Here is a 20,668-nt window from a genome sequence, read left to right as displayed (position 1 = left end):
GGGAAGATACTGTTAAATGTTCATTTTTCCACAGTATTCCAAGGATTTTTAAGGGAATACTGTTTTATTTTAAGAATTGTGTGTCTAAATGAAGTTGTAGGGACTGACTTTATCTTATTTTGGAGGCAGAGAGGGAGAAAAACATTTCTTTAAAAACAAACTTTAAGAGGGGCCAGTTTTTTTTTTTAATTCTCCCCACCTCCCCCCTGTAACTACAAATGCTAAAAAGATCCCACCCCCCACAGGTGGTCAGAGCTGGGGACATTCCATGTGACCCAGCCCAGGGCCCACCCACCTCCTTCCCTGCTATTTTTAGGGATTGAGACTGGAAGACTGTGAGTGAGGGATCATTTTCAAGATGGGAGTGATTATTCCTGTAAGAGTAGGTGGGATTCCCGGCTCTCTGGCAGGAAGCATGACGGACCAGGCTTACAAGTCATACATCATCCTTTGGATGTGCTCTGGGGGCCCGATGACCTAGTTTTTAGGACGATGAAATAGAGAGTATGTTCCTTTTAATATAAAATACATGCAAAAAAAGGGCCGTTCCTGGGACTAAGATTTTCCTTTGTGCATTGTAACTCTGGATGGTGTTTGAAGAGAGCTTGGCAGTGAGAGACTTTGAACATGTTGCTTGTTTTACAAGCAAAACCTCATTTGTCTAGCCCAATTTATTGTCATTTCCCTTTATCACAGAAAAGCGGATGACAAGAAAACGAGACCCTCTATTTATTTTTTTCAAAAAGTAAATCTTGGAGTAGAGACCACAACCAAGGCCCCTTCTGAGACCCTGTGCCTCAAAAACATTGCTGGGGATGTGACTTCTGTTCATGGTCCCAGTGCTAAGAGGAGCCAGGAGAGATAGTATGCAGCCCAAAGGGGCTTATGTTAGTAACTCATTTCAATAACGTTGGGTGGGAATGATAGGAAGGGTTTTGCTTGATCACCTCAGATAATGAACTCCTCGACCATCTCAACATATAATTTTGTGAGACCCTGGACTGTTCATTTAACTTTTCTGTTTGTATTTTTAAAAATTAAATCTCATTCTCCCCCCCCCCAGTAAATAAGAATGTTTTCTTTCCCCTTCAAAGAGGAAAATAACGATAAATAAAATACTTTTAACAAATAATGTGCAGTCAAGAAAAACAAATTTCCAAATTGTAACAATCTCTCCCCTCCTTTCCTTTCCCTTTCCCCTTCCCCCTTTCCCTTCCTTCCTTTCTCTCTCCTTCCCTCCTTCCTCCTCCTCTTTTTCTCCCTCCCTCCCTCCCTTTGTCACTCATTCCTTTCCTTTCCCTATCTCCTTCCTTCATGTGCTTCTCCATCACTTCATCTGTCACTTAACCGGTGTTTCAATATAAGTATCAGAAAATGGATATAAATACTGTCTTTTCTTAACAGTACTGTAATGTGACTCTAGTAAGATACAGGAAGGACTCTGTAGGTTCTTCAGGGGCCTTATCAGTCAAGTTGCTCTGTTTTCCTGGTTCTTCTGGAACCCAGGGGTCTCTGAGCACTTTCCCAGTATTTTTACTGGAAAGCCCACACTTTTTTTTGACCAGCTCTCCATTTCAGTTTGGCACTTGGGCATTCGATATTTCCCTGTAGCCCCAGGGTGCCATGCTTCCCTTGGCTAGAGGGGCTTAGGGACAGACAGATCCACCAGCTTATGCTGGGACTTCTCTTGCAGCTAATCTCCCTAATTAACCAACTCCTCCTTTTCTGCTTCCTCTATTGTAACCGAGAAATGAGGTTTCAGGGGAAACTTGGTTTCCTGGTGTCTTTCCCCTACATGGATGAGGGTGATTAGAAACATGGCAAGGGGGTTGTAAAACTGGGTGGCTCCTCTTGGAGCCGACTAGAATTGCCATTGATAGAGCTGTCTACCAGGATTTGGGAATTTTCATTTGTTCAAGTAACATTTTTTCTTTGCTCGGGGGTTGAAATGCAGGTCCAGCATTAGTCTCCTTCACCTTGCTTCTCTTAGGGAGAAGCCTGGTGAGTGTCTCAGGCCCCCCTTCTCCTTGCCTCCTTCCTTAGTCCCTGGGGGTTGGCTGGTATGAGGGGGGCCTCAGTGGCCCCTCTGTCTAGTTTCTGGGACTATGGATCCCTTTCCCTTTTCTTCCCCTCAGGCCTGCTGAACCCCAAAGTTCCCTTGGCCCAGAGCTGTTTGCCTACCTGTTCGGAGCTGCTTTCTTGTCTCCATGCTCCTGTGCACTGACATCCCTCCCCTCCTCTCCCCTCCCCTGGCCTTTTTTGGCCTTTTTTGAAAGCCTGAGAACTCCAGGCCCAGTGCATGGCTGACCTGACCTCTCACCTCTGGTTCTCTACTTTCCTCTAATGAATTGGGAGGATTCCATTTTTACAACAAATAAATTGGCACTTAATGACAAAAGCTCGTTAGTGGGGAGCAGGTAATGCTTAAATTCTGGAGAAAAAAAGCCCACCCTTTTTAGATGGAATACCAGGATGGGGGGAAGAGAGGGAGGGAGGAAGGAAAACAGTTTCTTATCTGGGGAGCCCTTAGACGAGCTCCTGTTAGAATGATTAAGGGTCTAATTCAACACCTAAATAAAACCTCATTTTCATTCTTCCAGATGCTTCGGAGACTAGGCTTTGCTGAAGCTCCTTCTCCTTAATGGGCTTGACTTGGGGAGGGTGGAAGAAAAATTAGAGAGAGTTGTGTATCCAAATGGCAGGATTGCTTCAGCAGAGCCAACCCAGTCTGCCGGACACAGCTACAAAGTCAGCTTGCCTGCCTTACAGAGGCTAAAGATGTGATTTTTCAGGGTTTTATCCCGTCCCCCTTTTTAAAACCGGGTATAAGTTACGTCAGAGGTAGCTTGACGTGTGTTGATTCTCTTCCACGAGGGTAGAAATACATTTCTCCGTGGGAAAGAGAGATCTGGCAATCTGCATTTTTGTCATTTAGTCAAGGTCCCCTCATTCCCATCCAAGCCAGTAATCCAATAAAAATGTATTAAGTACCTACTGTGTGTCAGATTGTTGTTCTCCAGTAACTCAAGAAATCATAAAAATGGAATTCAGATCATTCTAATACTCCCTGAAGAATCTGAAGTCAGAGAGAGGAAAGCGGCAACCCAGCTCATACCACTGGCATTCGGACCCTAACGCAGGCCCCCAGGTTCCTTCCAAGACCCCCGTGCTGCTGCCTCCTCTCTCATATTTTGGGAGAAATAGAGAATGGCAGCTCAAAACAGCGAGGTTCGGATGCTGCTAAGACATGAGCCAACCACTGATATGTGGGAACTTTTGTTCCTTCCATAAAATAAAGATGTTAGAAGAGTAGAAAGTCTCTGAAGTCCTCTGCAGTTTTATGGGAATTGGACACATTTGTTAAAATTTAAATTATTTATCAGTATTATCTAAATTAGGCTAAATAATGAAATTTAGGCCTATGAAAACTGAACACATCTCTTAAGTTAATTATTATAAACTAAATTCATATAAATATAAAAAATTATTTCCTAAAATTAGGTAAAGGAATAAAATTTAAGTCTATAAAAACTGTACATATTTATTAAAATTAGGTAAAGTTGTGAAACTTTTTCCTCATGAGGTTTTTCCTAGTATACCCCAATCCACAGACCTTTTAGGTTGTCCATGTTTAGGATGTTTTCAGTGAGGAAAAATCCTGAGAATGAAATCTTCTCTCTCCTCACAAGAAAGGCAAGAGTGCCAGGGAGGGCCCTGAAGGGTCCCGAGAAGCCTTTGGTTCCACAATTTTTTTGTTTCAGATCTCTTCTTTAAAAACCTAATTGGTGGAAAACTTTGTGTTTTAGCTAATCCGGGAAGCTGGTGCCCCATGATTAGCTGGCTGTATTTATGGGATGGACAAAGAGGGGCTTTCTCTTGAGAGCATGTGTGATTTTAGATTGCATATTTAACTGTTTTTTTCTTTTTTCTTTTTGCAGGCATCTGAATAACAATGAGCTGACAATCATCCCTTCCCTGGGTGCTGCCTCCCCTCGAATCTCTTCTCTGTATCTGTAAGTGAACGCATACTACTGCTTTGGATTTAGGGGTAGGATGCTGAGAGTTTTACATAATTGCTAAATCATTTTTTTTTTAAGCTAACATGCAAATCCACCAGCCTTGTTAGGGTTGCCTGATTGGATTGTAAAGTTTTCACTTGAGAATTTTGGGGGAGGGGATCTCTTAGAAACAGAGATGAAGAGATCTGCAGGGGACTTTGTAGAGAGCTATAGGTCATGGAGTGTCAGAGTCAAAATGGATCTTTGCAGGATAAGAGACCTTGGTGGTCACCCAGCCCTGGCCACTGCTGACTCCTTTTTAAACTTGTAATAGTATTTTATTTTTACAAATATGTGTAAAGATAGTTTTCAGCATTCATTTTTGTAAGACTGTGTTCCATTTTTCTCCCTTTCTTCCTTATCTCCCCAAGGCAGCAAACAATCTGATTCAGGTTACACGTGTACAATCGTTTTAAACATATTTGTCATATTGTGCATGAAAAATTGGACCAAAAGGGAGAAAAAACCAAGAGAAAAATTAAAAAAAGAGCGAAAAGATGAAAACATTATGATTCGATCCACCTTCAGTCTCCATAGTTCTCTCTCTGGATGCAGATGGCTCTTTCCATCACTATTGGAATTCCCTGAAACACCTCATTGCTGAAAAGAGCCACATCCATCACAGTTGATTATCACATGATCTTATTGTTTCTGTGTACAGCATTATCTTGGTTCTGCTCACTTCACTCAGCATCAGTTCATGTCAGTCTTTCCAGGATTTTCTGAAATCATTCTGCTCATCATTTCTTGTCGAACAATAATATTCCATTACATTCATATGTCATAATTTATTCAGCTATTCACCAACTGATGTAGCCCCCCAGCTTCTTAAACTGTGGGTTTGAGACCCCATATGGGGTCTTATAAATGAATGTGAGGTTTTCAAGTTATGATTTATTAGCAGTCAGTATTTGATTTATGTACCTGTTTGCTTGGCAGCATGTAAAAATTTCTCGGACAAAAAGGGGTCGTGAGTAGAAAAAGTTTAAGAAGCCCTGAGCTTCTTATTTTTACAGATAGAAGTGACCTCATTTCACTTCAGGTGCCCCATAACTCAGTTTCCCCCGACTTCCATGTCCCAGGCTCTTCCCACCACATGGCTGTTCTCAGGCACTGAATGGACCTTCTCATCCACTTTGCTGGTGGGGATGCCCGCAGTTAGAGTGGTAGTTTTGGAATTAGACTTCCACTTGGCTCTAGTCTTGTGCTTTTGCTACCTGAGCTCAGTTCCTGGCACACAGTATAAGTACTTAATATAAATTTAAAATTATTGTGAAATAATAAATGTGTGTGATTGCCACCTGGCACAGTGAGGGTAGAAGCCCAGTTCTGTGGACTTGGACACTTGAGTTGTATTAAGGATTTTCATTTATGTTTTAATTTTGTTTAGAACCCTCCATCCCGAGCCTCTCTCACATGGGTGCCCAGGAAGGAGGCCAGATTATTCATTTAATAGTATGTAAGCTTAGTGAGGGAAGAGGGTGCTTCATTTTAGTTTTTGTATGCTAAGCATTCAGCACAGTGCCTAGCAAATAGTAGGTGATTAATAAATATTTAGTCAGGGATAATCAGTAAAACAGTCTCTTTATTGACAGCTCTGTTGGTTCTAGGGACAGAGACACAACTGAACTTAGTCCTTGTCCTTTGGGAATTTTTTTAGGAAAAACAACATATAAGAAATTGCATAAAGTGCATACAAATTAATTTGTGGGGAGTTGTAGGACTCTCAAGCATTCTGGCAGTCCTTTAAAATATTATTTTATAAACCACATTGCCTCTCTTGGGACAGGAGGGCAATCCATTCAGTCCTTTTGAATGCTATTGTTGGCTCTGCCATGGGCCACCCCAGACTAGTGCCCATGCTGAGCAGGAGTCTCCTGAGAACCCGCTGAGTCTACTCTTTGGTTGTGGAAGGCAGGAAGTCTGGGAGATCCAAGTGGGCTCCAGCAGGCAGCAGAATCAGTTCATTTTTGTGTGGTAGGGAGCTTGTCCTGGGGTCTGCAGAGAGCTAGTGGAGTGGATAATCTGGCTAGATGCTTACGTTGGGAGAGGAGACCCAGGACCAAAAGAACCGGAAGCTCAGAGATGTATCCAGAGTCACAGAACTTGTTCTTTCCCCTGCCTTCAGGATGTTAAAAAAAGTGCTCTGCAAATAAAATATAGTATGAAAAATTTTACATCCCACTTAAAATAAAAAAGAAAGAAAGCAAATGGTGGTGCCCCTCCTCCCTTCCCCCCAGTGAGGATCCTGATTGATTGAAGTTTTAAATCAGACACTTTCCTCAAATCCTGCAGAGGAAGGCTGTTCTTGTGGACATGGTGGCCGGTTTGAAAAAGCCCTCCCAGAGATTTATTCTTCCAAACCAATAATGAGTCTGGGAGGCTCTTAGACTGATTTTTGATGGCCAGTAGGAGGAGGGAATTCCTGCCTGTTGTTCCCTCCTCCCTCCTCCCAGTCTTTATTTTTTCTCAAAGATAATGTGATAACATAGCATTCTCACTCTTTCTGTTTGCTTGCATTTTGTCTTCTTTCCCAGTTTTTTTTTTAACTTTCTTGTACAGCAAGACAACTGTATAAATATGTATACATATATTGGATTTAACATATACTTTAACAAATTTAACCTGTATAGGACTTCCTGCCATTTAGGGGAGGAGATGTGGGGGGAAGGAAGGGATAATTTGGAACAGAAGGCTTTGCAAGGGTCAGTGTTGAAAAATTACCCATGCATATGCTTTGTCAATAAAAAGCTTTAATTAAAAAAAAGATAATGTGGTGGGCTTTATAACCCGTTTATTCACCTGTATGCGTCTTTCTGTGAAATTGGGGCTCAGGGGGCATTGTGGAGGGACTTGGCAGGAGCCGGCTGTTAATAAGATTGTTGGTGTAGCTTGCAGCGCTCTGATTTGGGCTGGCAGGGGGCCCTGTGTTCAGGAGGTGCCACGTTCTTGCCAGCTCTGCCTTGCGTCAGCTTAACCCTTTTTCAGGTCAGTAGCTTAGCCAGTAGGGAAGGTAGCTGGGGGCTGTCTCCATCTTCCCCATCTCCTGTATTTATGGCACTGGAGCTAGGGCACTGGACTGAGGCTGAGGAAGATGGCAGATTTAAACCCAGCCTTGGATGGTTGTAGACACATAGGATGATCCAATGCAAATTAGTCTCTCAGTTTCCCCATCTGTGAAATGGTTAGCCAATTTGCCCGGCTGGCAATTTTAATTAATAACTAACTTAATTAGTTAATTAAGCTAATGATTAAGCAGGACTTTGTAAACCTTTTATCCACAGCTTAGTAGAGTGGAGAGATTGCTGACATGAAATCCCAACAGCTACATTTGAATCCTGATTCTGCCTTTTACTAGTGGGGTAACCTGAGGCAAATCAGAACTTCTGGGATTTTAGTGCTCTTCAAACCCAAGTGTTTGGATTGGGCCTGGTCAAGGTCCCTCAGATTTTGGAGTCTCCTCTTCACAGATGGGAGGGACTTAAGTTATTTAAGTAATTTGTTAAGTAACTTGACTTAAGGAACAAGTGAAGGGATTGGACTCAGTGACTGCTCCCAGATTCCACTAGCACTCAACCTGTGATTGCCTTCTCATGCCCTTAGAGTGAGGGGGTGGTAATGTGAGACTCTGGCAAAGAGTTGAGATCTCAGTGAATTAAAGGGGCTGAGATCGCCACAGTTTCTTCTGGTTTATCATTTTTTGTTAGAGCGTAAGCTTCTTGAGGGCAGGATCTCTATATCCTTCTTGACATTATTTCAGTTCCTTGCAAAGGGTCTGGCCCAGAAGAGTGATGCCTACATAAATAAATGCCTTTTGTTAGTGAGTTGAATTAAATTCCAGTATCCCCAGGGGAAGAGGAAGAAAAAAAGCTAGCAGCCAGCTTTGGATCTTATAGTTCTTAAAAGAAAACAGGTACTTTGTTCTTCAGGGTCACCTCACTCCATCACCCTGACTTTTTAACCTGGGCTGCTCTGCTCGCTCTGTCTGATGCTTCCCTCACCTCCGGGGAGGAAAGGAGAGACCATGGTGGTCACCTGGTATTTAATCAATATGTATCGATCGATTAAAATGCGGTAGCAAAACATCACCTGCTATTTCCCTTTCTGCCTTCCTGCCCCTCTGGCCCCATTCTCCTGATCTCCTTCCCTTCACATTTTTCCCTGGAGAAGAAAAGGTGGCTGTTCTCTGTGACTTGGGCCTGGAGACAATCCCCTGTGTGGCTTATACAGCTTTGAAACAGCCTCCTCTGACTGACTCAAAATACATTTCTTCTCCTAAACTTTAACCCAGTGCAGGGCAGTGTGGGACAGGTTGGCTTTATTCCTGCTGTTCCATTAGGCAGTGTTAAAATATGTAAAGTTAGGGAGGGAAAAAAAAAAGAAGAGAAAAGAAAGCTCAAACTTGAACTGCCTTCACTTTGAATTCTTCTTGGAAAAGGCAGGTGAATGTTGGCAGCCACTGCTCCGTCTTGGGTGTGGATCTAATTTATGTCTTATTTGATAAATTATTCTTTTGAAATGTTTGAGAGGGAGGAGGAGGTGAGAAAAGAACTGAACTTAAGGGCTCTGAGTTCCTTTTCTGTTTGGGATGAGCTCTCCGGGTAGTGAAGGGGCTGAGCTCAGCCTCCAGAGAGAACCATTCAGGGAGTCTTAACCTTTTTTGTGTTCTGGACCCCTTTGGCCGCCTGAAATCCTGAAGACTGTTTCTCAGTGCACAAAAGAATGTGCATAGGACTCCAGAAGAAACCAGTTGTATTGGAACTGAGTAAAACAACAACAAAAAAAAGATAAAAAAAAAAAGTACACGGGCCTTAGTTTAAAAACTATCCTATATAATAATCTAAGATCTTTTTGAGTGTCAGTGACCAAAAGGCTGATCACCTTTGAGGTCATCCCAGGATTGATCTCTCAATTGTATTTTTATTTTATTATTATTATTATTATTACTGTTACTATTTTAATTGATCTCCCAATTTTAGTTTTTTCCTCAGCTAGGCCCGGAATTGAATCCTTTTCAGCTTGGTGGGACTGCTTAAAATAATTTATTCATTGCTTCCCTAGGAGATAATTATCCTTCAAGAAAGAACCACAGCCTGAGGCCTAATCACATTCCTTATGTTAGTCCAACAATCCAGTTCACCAAATATTTATGGATGGCTTTCTGGGTATAAGGCCCTGTGGGGAATAGTTAGATTAATAAATGATGACTTAATACCCTGGAAGCTGAGAGCACTGTTAAAGTTACCTCCATTCTCTACTGAGCTGCCAGTGAAAAGACTCAGGTTTGTTAACAATACACATTTTAGAGATGGAAAAACTGAGGGCTGGTTAGAAGATTTCAGCCTGACCTAATGGGGGAACGGGTTAACAGGGAAATGACCAGTCCCAGCTTTGGGATGACACAGCCCAGTCATCCTTCCCAGCTGGCAAGAGCGGATATTTGAGTGGTGGAAAAAGTTACGGGGAATAAAGAAATGCTCCCTTTAATTGAAAAGAGGCAACAGCGGAGGTGTCGAGAGGGATGGAACGTGGGACCCCAGGGTCAGCGTCTCATCTCTGATCCTTCTAAGTTGAGTGGCCGTGGGAGCATCAGGTAACTTTGGTGTTTTGCACTTCCCAGGCTGTAGGCTAAGTTGGATTTAGGAATAATTGACTTTTTCCTCTGGCTCCTGAAGTATTGATTGATGACGACTCAATTTTCTCCTTCTCAACTCGGTAGGGGAGTGATCTCATAGGACAGTGTCTCAGTACGTGGCCTGTAAACCAGAGCCTGTGGATTGAGTGGGATGGAAACCCACTCCAGAGTGGGGAAGGATGATTGGAAACCAGAAATGTATTTCCTCTGAAAATCTGAGGGTCAGCAGAGCGGAGGAGTCGGCTTTTGCCAAGGCAGGGCAGAAAATAGCTTCGAATGACTAGGACCGTTGCATGAGATGGCAGCTGCCTGGTGCTCCAGTCCATCACCATGAGGATTTCTCCCCTTCTGCATCTCTAAGGAAGTCCTTCACTTTGGGGAGTCAGGCCGACTTGTCATTTGGGCCACGTTGCTACTCTTGGGCCGTGTTGCTGCTCCTCAGAATGAATGATGTAATGGCAAGATTTTGCTCCGGAATGTCAGCTTTGTTCTCACCAAGAGATCCTTCCCTCTGACATCCCAGACAGCTTCCCACTGGGCTTTCAACATTGCTGGGGATTTTCTCCCAGACTTGTATACTGTTCAGAGAAGATGAGTATCCAGGGACTCTTACTGCTAAACCCTGCTTGTTGGCCCTGATGGCGGGAGAAGCTGGGAGAGTGGGAGAGGAATGACCCTCTGGAAATTTCCTAGCCCAAAAGGGTTGGGGCAGGGGCAGGATCTGGGTCTGGGTCCCTGCTCTTTAGAGAATGGGAGATGCCTCAATCTATTCTTTCATTTTACAAAGGATGAAAGGCAGAGTTTGAATCCACATCCCATTGTGTGGTCTTTCCCATCCCTTCTGACTGTCTTGCTATGGGAAATAAGCTACAAAATAATGTGCCGTAGCCCTGGATTGGGAGACATCCTTCGGTTCTGGGCCTGCCTTTGCTGCTTTGAAGTCCCTTCTCTTAGAGCCTCAGTTAGTTGTCTCATTTGCAGAATGGCCAGGAAAAGGGCTGAAAGCCCATGGGTTCAGTCCAGATGTCTCTAAGGTCCCTTCTTGTCTGCAGATCTATGATCTTAGATTGTTTATTTGGAGAGTTAGCCTGTTAATACCTAATTTTGGTCTCTGGGTCACTTTTCCTTCTTTTTTACTCTTCTCATAGACTTTGATCAATCAAGTTGTAAGCGTTTGCTTTGGGGGAGAGTGTGTCTGTCTACATATGTACACATGTTATGTGATGGGCAGTGAGGTAGCACAGCGGATAGACCGTTGGACCCAGAGTCAGGAGGGTTTGATTTCAAACTTGGCTTCAGAAACTTAGAGCTGTGAGACCCTAGCCAAGTCACTTAACCTAGTTTGCCTCAGTTTCCAAATGTGTCAAATGAACTGGAGAAGGAAATGGCCAAACGACTCCTGTTTCTGACAAGAAAACCCCAAATGGGTTCAATGAAAGTGAACTCCCACAAAAGCTGTAATGTCCAAACATTGACGTGTATTTAGTAGGAAAACCACTCGTTTAAATCTCCAGGGGCCTTTATCACCCAACTGATTGTCTAATTCTTCTTTTGGTGGTCGCTTGTGGGGGTTGGGGAAGTTTGTTTTGCTCATGGCATTGAAAGGCTGGGTCTAAACTTCATCTAAACAGCTGCTCCTAATACTGGAAACTGGACAGTCGTTCTTCTAGACTTTATTTCAATTAAATTATTTGTAAGAGCACATTGATTTGAAAATAATGGCAGAGGCCTATATTTTTATATACACACTCTTTAACAGCAAGCTTTTTATAGGGTTCTTAGCCCCTTCCCCACTTTGTTCTGAGCCCTGTGTGTGGGAGGCTGGTGTCCCTGCATTATGTGTTCAGGGAAAAAAAGAAGTGTCTTTTCAGTGGGGAGGAAACCAGCTGGTAGCTTTAGAGTTGAGTTTTATACATGAAATTCAGTGACTGTAATTTTGTTTTCACTTGGGCTTTTTCCCTGGAGTGTGTCTGCACAGAATTGGGGGCAGGGTTGGTTTCTGTAGAAATCCAAACTTTGAATTTCCTGAGTCGTGGGTGTTTAAAAAGGGGGGGGGAAGCACTGCTGTAATATTGACCTCATCGGCTTTGTTTTTAATTTCCTCTGCTTAAAGCAAGTGCCTTCATTAGGCGGCTGGGCCAGATGCACTAAACATCATTGTTTTATAGCCTCCCGTTGTGATGGGTTAACTCACTCTGTTCATTCTTTCTTGCTTGGCGCACTGACTCAGCCACTTAGATTCTCAAGGTACTTTCCTCAAGCCAGGGGAAAAAAAACCCCAAATACCACCCCCTGCCCACTCCCCAAGAAAATTAAAAGGAGCTGATTTCTTAACCGTCCTTTCCTGAAGAGCAAGTGGTCCCAGATTACCACTCATATTAGGGACACGGATTTCTCTCTGAAAGTATTTTCTTTCTAGAGATTGGGGGAGATAATGAAAGGTCTGGCTTCTGATACTAAATGTCTGTGTGACTCTAGTCACATCACTAAGCCTTTCAGTGCCCCAGGCTGCTTAGTCTGTATGAAGTCCAAAAAAGTACCAATTTGGACCAAGGAATTGACATTGCAGATGAAATGGTAGGATCAGACAAAAGGGAAAACCTTGATCTTATTGTGCGTGTAGGTATGGATGTACTTACATCTACATATCCCTCAAGTTTTGTCAGAATCAAGAGCCCAGTTATGTGACATTAATAGTGATTTCAGTTTTCCAGATTGCTTTATGTAAGTTCTCTCATGTTTTCATTGACTGTCTTCAGTGCTCCCTCCTCACCTCCTATCTTCCTTGGCCCCCTTCCAGCAGAAAGTCCCATTGTCTGCAAGAAGCCTTTCCCAATCTGCCTTCCCTTTGAGATTTCCCCTTAATTCCCTGTTCAGTTTATCTCTGTATGTATTTAATTGTATGTGGTTTGTTGTCTCCATCATTAAATTGTGAAGAGCCCGGACTCTCTTTTGCTTTTCTTGGTTTCCCAAGTGCTTATTATGACATCTGGCACATAGTAGGTGCTTTACAAAATCTAGTTTTAAAAAATCCTGGGAAGTGTTTCAGATGGCCTTTTTCTCATTTTATAGATGAAGAAACTGAATAATAGAGAAATTAGCTAATAGATCTTTGAAATGTGATTCAAAAGTAGATCACTCGGTTAAAACAAACAAATATTTATTACAATGTGTGCTAAGCACTGGGCAGACAAAGAAAAGCACAAGATAGCCCTTGTTCTCAAGAAGCCCAGTGTCTGATAGCATGTGCTCTGACCAAATGTACAAATAAAACACACGGGATGAATTTGAGATAATCAGCTAAGGGAAGAAGGCCCTAGTCTTCCTCACTCTTAGGGAGCCACACTGTTTTCTCTCAAGGCTTATCTCCTTCAGTTAATGTAATCACTTGTTGATTTTACTCAAATCTGAAAAAGGAAATAGGTGACCCTTGTGTTTTGAAAATCCCTTTTGCAACTCCACAAAACAAACATAGAAAGAAAAAAAAAAACCAGGATAGAGTTCTCGATGACTGTTCATCACTTGTAGTCCACCTGGCTTATGCTTCCTTTCTGAGTATGTTTAAGTGTGAGAAGTTGGGGGGAAGGGGATAGATGGGATTTTAGGAGCATGGAGTGGAAAATAGGATTAACCAGTTCCTATAAAAGACCCCCACAGCGTTTCTAAGCTGTATTTGCTCATGAAATAAAATCAATAACACTACTTACCTGTTAAACTGTGCAGAAAACTCTTTTCTTTCCCCTTCCCCCAAGGACGGATTTCGTTATCTGCACAGACTCTTTGATGAAGAGGGCAATTCATAGTAATCTCTAATAAAAGTGAGCCTTAATTTTTTGCTTTCTTTGAGGGGGTGGGGAATATAGGCAGAAGGTGAATAGGGATAACCTCCAGCACAGGTGTAGTTCCACCTGAAGAACAGCAGAGACCAGGGAGTTCTGGCCTGTGAAAATACTCGGATCCCTAAGAAAGAATAAGCCTGAATCTGCATTGTCATTTCCGTGACCCCCAAGGGTCCTGACTATCCTGACTATAATGGAAGGGTTGATTGTGCTCTAGGCTTCCCTTTTCAGCCTTTATCTCTGGTCCTGCTTGGGGTGGGAGAGAGCACTACTCTTTTGAAATAGGGTTTTTTTTTGCCAAGACCCTTGACATATATTGTGTTCCTGATACACTGACCCTTAACCAGCTTACTAGAAACCCATTCCTATTGTGTTTTGTAAGTTGATTACCCGTTACAAAATTATAGGAGTGTAGAAAAATTTATCTGGAAACATCTTTGAAGTTACATTGCCCGTGAAAGTGATGCAGTGCTTTTCAGGCTGATCCTTTTATTAGTCTTAATAATTAGAAGATAATTAACAAGCATTAGATTCATCTTGAGCTCCATTGAGAAGCAACATGGTGTGGACAGATTCAAAGTTAGTCTCTAGCACAGGAGGGTACTTGTGTTTCATCAGAGATTTAACCCTGAAGAGTTAAATCACACGCTCTCTTTGGTGGAAGGAGTTTCTATCCTGAGAGTTACTCCATACTGGTAAAATCACGTTTTCTTCCCTTCTTTCCAAAATAAAAAAATAAAAAGATTTAAAAATTGATGGTGCTTGCTGTCTCTATGGTCTTTAACTTTATATTTTGAAATGAACATCAAATTAATTATATCTTTAGGCGAGTGGAATAAATTAGCATTCAGATTGATGGGCTTCTTTTTGAAGTCCCCAGATGAGTTGGTTGGGCATTTCTTTCCCTCTTTTTTTTGCATTGGAAACCAAGTAGATGCCCATTGCTTGGGAAACAGCCAAATGAGTGGTGATACCTGAACAGAGTGAATATTACTCTTTGTGAGAAATGAGGTCTGTTACTAGTTCAGAGAAGCATGGGAGATATGAAGAGCTGCGGTGTGAAGTAAGCAGAACCAGGAAAACAATATCCACCATGACTACAGTAATATAAATGGAAAGAATGAGGGTAAGGATGGTGAATACTTTCTAAAAAAAAATTAAATAATTTCTAAGTTTTTTGTCCTGAAGAGAAATTAGAAATGCACTACCACAAACACTTCTTTGAAAGGAGTGGATTTGGAACGTTGCATATCCTAATGGACTCAATTTGTTTAAGGGAACTATTTCCCCCTCCCCCCTCTTCATTTTTTTGTTATCAGGGATGCTTTGCTACCTTGGCTATTGGATGGGGATGTGAAAGTATTGTAAAAACAAAATATATCCATGAAAACAATCTACACGTACACGGTGAAACATAAAATCCCATGTATTTGGGTATTTAAATTAATTATTTGCATCAGAAAACTCTAAAACTATAGTGGACTTGCCTTTGGGAGAGGGGAGGAGTTGTCTTATTTGTTGGTTCTTTTTGCAAAACTTTCTCCTTGAAATAAAAGAACAATAAATGTTCACACTTAACACATTTGGCCATAAATTGCAGCCCTTGGACCTCAGATTTGGAAGGTTACGGTTTATGGCTGTTGTAAATTTGTTTGCTTAATTTACTATTATCTATCAATGGTGGTTTTGTTTCCACATGAACCACCATCGGCTATCATCGGGAAAACTTCCCATCGAATGCCGTTTTTAGTGTTCCTGGCTGTTATCTGCAGAGTACTGAGTATTAATTGAGGTCTGATTACCATTTGAAATAGGCAGAGGAACTAAATCAGTGCTCCATGTTTTAGTGTGGATTATGTTACCACTTCCAATGATCAGAGACTCTTTCCCCTCAAGCTGAAACGTGAATGCCCCCTTTTTGTGGAAGGGAGAAATAACGGCAGATTGTCAGGAGAGCAGGGAATTCTCAGGCTCCCATCGAGGAAGCAAAATCAAAATAACCTGCACTGCCAGAGTGGAGTTGGGTTGTTATTCAGCCATTGTAGTCATGTCCTACTCCTTGGTGACCCCAGTTGGTGTTTTCTTGGCAGACACACTAGAGTGGTTTGCCATTTCCTTCTCAGCTCATTTTGTGGATGAGGAAACTGAGGTAAACAAGGGGAAATGGCTTGTCCAGGGTCCCACAGGTAATAAATGTCTGCGGCCAGATTTGGACTCCATCCCATGCGGGAATTGCATCGTCCAGGGATAGAAGCATCTTTCTTGCTTCCCTTCCAAGTGGTGGGCAGAGGAAGTTGAAATCCAAGCCATTGTGGGCCCTCGTTAGCAGTTCTTAGCGAGGTGAGAGCTGGTTTGCATGAAGTGTTGATTGTGGATTTTGCTTAGCTGTGACTTCCTGTTGACATGTGGGTTCCCCAGGTGGTATATTGGGATTGGGTTTGGAGACAAAAAAGCTTGACTTCAAAGCCTGGGTCTCTGTGTTCTTCACCTGTACCTGAGTGGTTTGAACCAGTCCCTCCCCGACCTGAAGCTCTCATCCTAACAATCTGGGAATCTGTGAGAGGATGAGGTCACGCGTGACTGAGGTGGATGGTCACACATGGGATACGGGCCCGACTTCAGTAAGGAAAACATTCTTCCAAGTTTTCTTTTTTGCTTGTTGTGGGAAAACTCGCTAAGGTTAAATGCCAGGGGCACATCTGGGACGATGCTGTCGGGGAGCCGAGTTTATTCAGATTGCAGTCTCATCAGATTCGTATGTATGCACAGATGAGTCACAGAAGGCGATAGCCAGGAAGACAAGCTTTTCAACATCCCATTTAGGAAGGAAAAACCACTTACTTTCCCTGGAACTCTTTGTGATTTTTGCAATGCATGCAGGATTTCTGAACCCCTCCGAGCGATCCAGCCAGAATCCTGCTTCTGCCAAATCACACAGAGTAATGACTTGTCATTTTCTTTCCTTTTTGGGGGGGATGGGGTAGGGAAAGAGGGGGTGGGGAGAAAGGAAAAGGAACACATCTGCAAGTTGTTTACTGAGAAAGTGAAGAGAACACCAGCTGTAGGAGGGATGAAATGGAGGAAGAAGGAGACCCAGTGGACTACAGCTCTGCCATTCTCCCTTTACTTTGCTCATTTCTGTGGGGATCTCAGGAGCCACACGGCTCCGGGTCTTTAAATCTTATTGGAGCTTTTTTTCTGACACACACTCAAGGTTTTAAATACAGTTCTGGACCTGAAGGGGAGAGGGCAACACCCAAGCCTTGGCCCTCTAGTTGGATGGCTGTTCCAGGGAAGCTCATGCCTTTTAAACAGATACTTGGTGCAGTGTAATGGGGGCAAAAACACTTAGACGGCTCGCTCTGGCTATTTCCGTCACCATACTGGTGTTTAAAGGCAGTGATCTATAGTAGGATATGTTTAGTCAACATTTGTTGACTGCTCCTGGATTCATAGCTCACTGGGAGTTGCTGGGAGATGATGATGATGATAACCTATTTTATATTTCATTTCAAGCCTAATAGAACAATTTTCTTTTCCTGGTCTTTGTGTGGAATTTTAAAAATAAGTGTTATTAAAGTAGGCATTAAGCCTATATATTTCCACATATAATTATATCCATATAAAGTAAATTTATTTCTGTATTCTTATTATATATGTATTATCTCCCCATATGTATAATATATATACATACACACATACCTATATGATATAGATATATTCCTATATTTTCTATCATTTTAATATAGCTTTTATTTCTATAAATCTAACTACATAGTATGGATTCCTTTATTCTATATTAACATGATATAGCTATTATTTGTGTGTATGTAAATATATATAATATAGATATATTCTTCTATAATAACACTATTCAGTTTTTTTCCCCAGTCATGTCCCATTCTTCGTGACCCCATTTGGGGCTTTCTTGGCAGATACTGGAATGATTTGCCATTTCCTTTTCCAACTCATTTGAGAGATGGGGATACTGAGGCAAATAGGGTTAAGTTATTTGCCCAGGGTTTCACAGCTAGTAAGTGTCTGAAGCCAGATTGAGTTCGAGAATTCCTTATTCTAGGCCTAGTGCTCTATCCCCTGTGCTGCCCCTAGTTTATTCTAAACTTTCCATGGATCACCCTGTAGTAGTATCCAGTCATGCCCTTGGGTTCATGTAATTTATAGGAACCAAGTAAGATGAGGATATGGCTCAGTCAGATGCACACTTGGTCTGTAGAGCTTTGGACAGTAGGAATCACTTCTATTTTGGAAGAAAAACAGTGAGAGCATTAATGGAGAAAGAATGTGCAGGGAGAAAAGGTGCTAGGCAGCCCCTTTGAAGACTATCCTTACAGATGATGATTAGCCAGGGAAAGAGATACCGAAGGATGGTGGGTGGGGAGCCAGTCAATCAAGCAAGTATTAAGTGCTTACTAGGTGCTAGGAATAGAGTGACAAAAGATGTCCCCACTCCCGGGAGAATGTGGCCTGTCAGAGGCTAAAGATAGGGGAAAGTGCCCCAGGAATAAGGGAATGGGACATTTGAGAGTGTTCCCAGAACAATCTAGTGTTGGAAGAGAACATGAAGGTCACCTCCCATTCTCTGTGTATAGAAAAAAGAAGCAGGATCTAGACAGGTGAGATGGCTTCCCTGGAGCCATCGTCTAAAAAAATAGAAAGCAGCAGAGCAAGAATTAAAAGGGAGGACCTCTGACTCCAAATGCTGTGTTGTGAAGAACTATGTCTTCAAAGAACTTGTTAACAAGCACCCATAGAACTCTCTCAGGAAGCCACGTGGCTCCCCCTCTTCCTCTCTTCCCCTCTTCCCCTTTCCCTTTCTCCCCCATCTCTCTGTCTACCTGTCTCCCTCTCTCCTTTCTTCTCTCCCTTTCTCTCTGTCTCTCTCACTCTTGCTCTTGCTCTTTCTACCTTTCCTTCCTTCCTCCAGGAGAGGTTTACTTGGATCCAAAGAGTTCAGCCATTTTGGGATGGGGGATCCTTGGAATTACTGAATTCCCACTGAGGCCTGATGCTCTGCTAATGGCATCACTTAAACTTTACAAAATCAATAGTCAGTGAATAAACTTTTTTTTTTAGTGGAACATATGAGACCATTGGTCATTGAGAATACCACCTTTGTTTTAAAACAGAAACTGAAAGTCAGTGGTCGAGAGGGGGATTATGTTTGAAACAATATGGAACACCTGAAACTTTTGCCATTTGATAATTTTAATAAAAATGTATTAAGAGCCTACTGTGTGCCAGGCACAGTGCTAAATGCTGGGGATGCAAAAAGAGGCAAAGGAAATCCCTTCCCTTAGGGAGCTTACAGTCTAAGGGGAGAACAGAACTCCCCAATTGGCTACGTGACCCATCTTTGCCTTCTGGCCTGACTGAGTTTTATTGGAGGAGTTGGCTTTCTTTACAAAAGGGTGTCTCGTGTAAATAACTGAAAATAAAAAAAAAGTCAGATGGCCTTTCCCCCTACCATAAATCATTCTAGGGTCCCTTGGCCTGAGCAGTGGACTCCTTGGGTCAGTCATTCAGGGCACAGGGAGGAACTCGTGGCAGAGTCCAGCTGGCAGATGCCGACATTGGAGACCCTCCGCTCTAAAACATCCCTCCAAGGAGAAACGTCTCCTTCCTGCAGCCGCTGGGATAAAGGTGCCAATTTGTGCTTTCCAGTGGAACTCTGGGGGGCCGGGGCTAGGGGAGGGGAGTTCTCTCTGACTTTGGAGAGAAACTTGAGCACTTATGCCTGCTGAACAGCAGGGGAAGAAGGCCCCGCTTGCACCGGCCCAGGGACGGCTTTCTTTTTTGTGGTTGTTGGTTTGGACCAAAAAATGCCTGTTCTGGAACCGCCTGGCTGCATGTGCTCAGAAGCCGTTCATCGTTTGGGGATGTGCAGAGCAGGAACAGCCCCAGACAGCCAATGCCTGCGTCTTTCTTGTCCTTAATTCCTTTTGTAGGTAGTGTGGAGATGTTAGCCTTTTGTCTGGGGGGAGGAGGAGGAGCACGGGCAGTTTGGCCATTTCCAGAGTTTGAGGTTCTCTCTCTCTCTCTCACTCCTTGCATCTTCTCAAAGTCCAGCAGCATTCTCATTTTTTTTTGCTTGAAACTTTTCATTTAACCTCTCCCCCTCTATTTAACTCTTCCCAAACCTCATGTTCAAGGTGTTGATTTCCTTCTCCTTCCCTTCAAATCCTTTAATCATAACTACTAATAACTTAATCACAACCAAATAATAAAAGTAGATTCTCCTCTCTTCCTCTTTTGCTCTTTATTAATGTAGCTGTAGGCAATAAAATTTGATTGGTTAGGAAAAGCAAAGAGCCTAGATAACCTGCAGATTGAATAATGGGGGGTAATGAAATCTCTTTACTCAGTTCCTTGACAATTAATTGTAGAACCTCAAAATTATTGACCTGGTGGTTAGACCTAAGTATAAAGAGATCCCACCCTAATATCTGGGTTTAGGGTAAACAAGCAAAGGTTGATGGCAGACAGTTTTCTCTTTTTTCTACCAGTGCTAAAGTTTGAGTCCTTAAGCAACATTTGCCAACTTGTATCATGAGAGTAAATGATTTGATTTTAATGGAGAAAATGAAGGTAGAGATGCATGGGATATAGTTGTATTTTTTGAAGGAAAAATCCGCAAGCATTTTCCATTTCCACAAATGGTAGAATTAGGGATTGCTTACCCTTTTCAATAGTAATTTGGTAAATTTTTAACATTTTAGGGGAAATTGGCTTTTAGATATTTACTGTGTGATAAACATAAAAAATAAGGTAAGATTCTCTCCTCCTCCCAACTTTCTTTCTTTAAAAGAAAAAAAAGATATCATTGTTTATCTTTTGTTTCTGCAAACCTTGGATACCCTCTGTATCCTTCGTTACCCACTCTGTCATTCTATTAAGGAAAAAAAATTTAAAAGGAAGAAGAAAAAAATCAATGGGATTGATCAATACAGTAAAAACAACAACAACAACAAAAACACTGTCATTATATATAACTTTTTATACCTAAGGCCCTCCTCCAGCTGTTCAAAGATGATGGATGTGTTATCTTATATCTCTTTATTGGAGTCAATCTTGTTTTTTAAAAAAAGAATTTATGATATTTTTTGTCATTTTGGAGT

General features: G+C 42.2%; 1 protein-coding gene across 1 annotated transcript in view; it reads left to right on the top strand.

Moving 5' to 3' along the window:
• The window catches only part of LRIG1 (leucine rich repeats and immunoglobulin like domains 1), a 128,638-nt gene that overhangs the window by 55,896 nt on the left and 52,074 nt on the right, over window positions 1-20,668 (top strand). The window contains exon 3 of the mRNA XM_031953708.1: window positions 3,939-4,013. Coding sequence (XP_031809568.1) covers window positions 3,939-4,013 — 75 coding nt within the window. The remainder of the gene's footprint in view (window positions 1-3,938; window positions 4,014-20,668) is intronic.

The sequence above is a fragment of the Sarcophilus harrisii genome, chromosome 1 (assembly GCF_902635505.1).
Source record: "Sarcophilus harrisii chromosome 1, mSarHar1.11, whole genome shotgun sequence".
NCBI lineage: Eukaryota > Metazoa > Chordata > Mammalia > Dasyuromorphia > Dasyuridae > Sarcophilus > Sarcophilus harrisii.
This window is presented reverse-complemented; position numbering and strand designations above follow the sequence as displayed.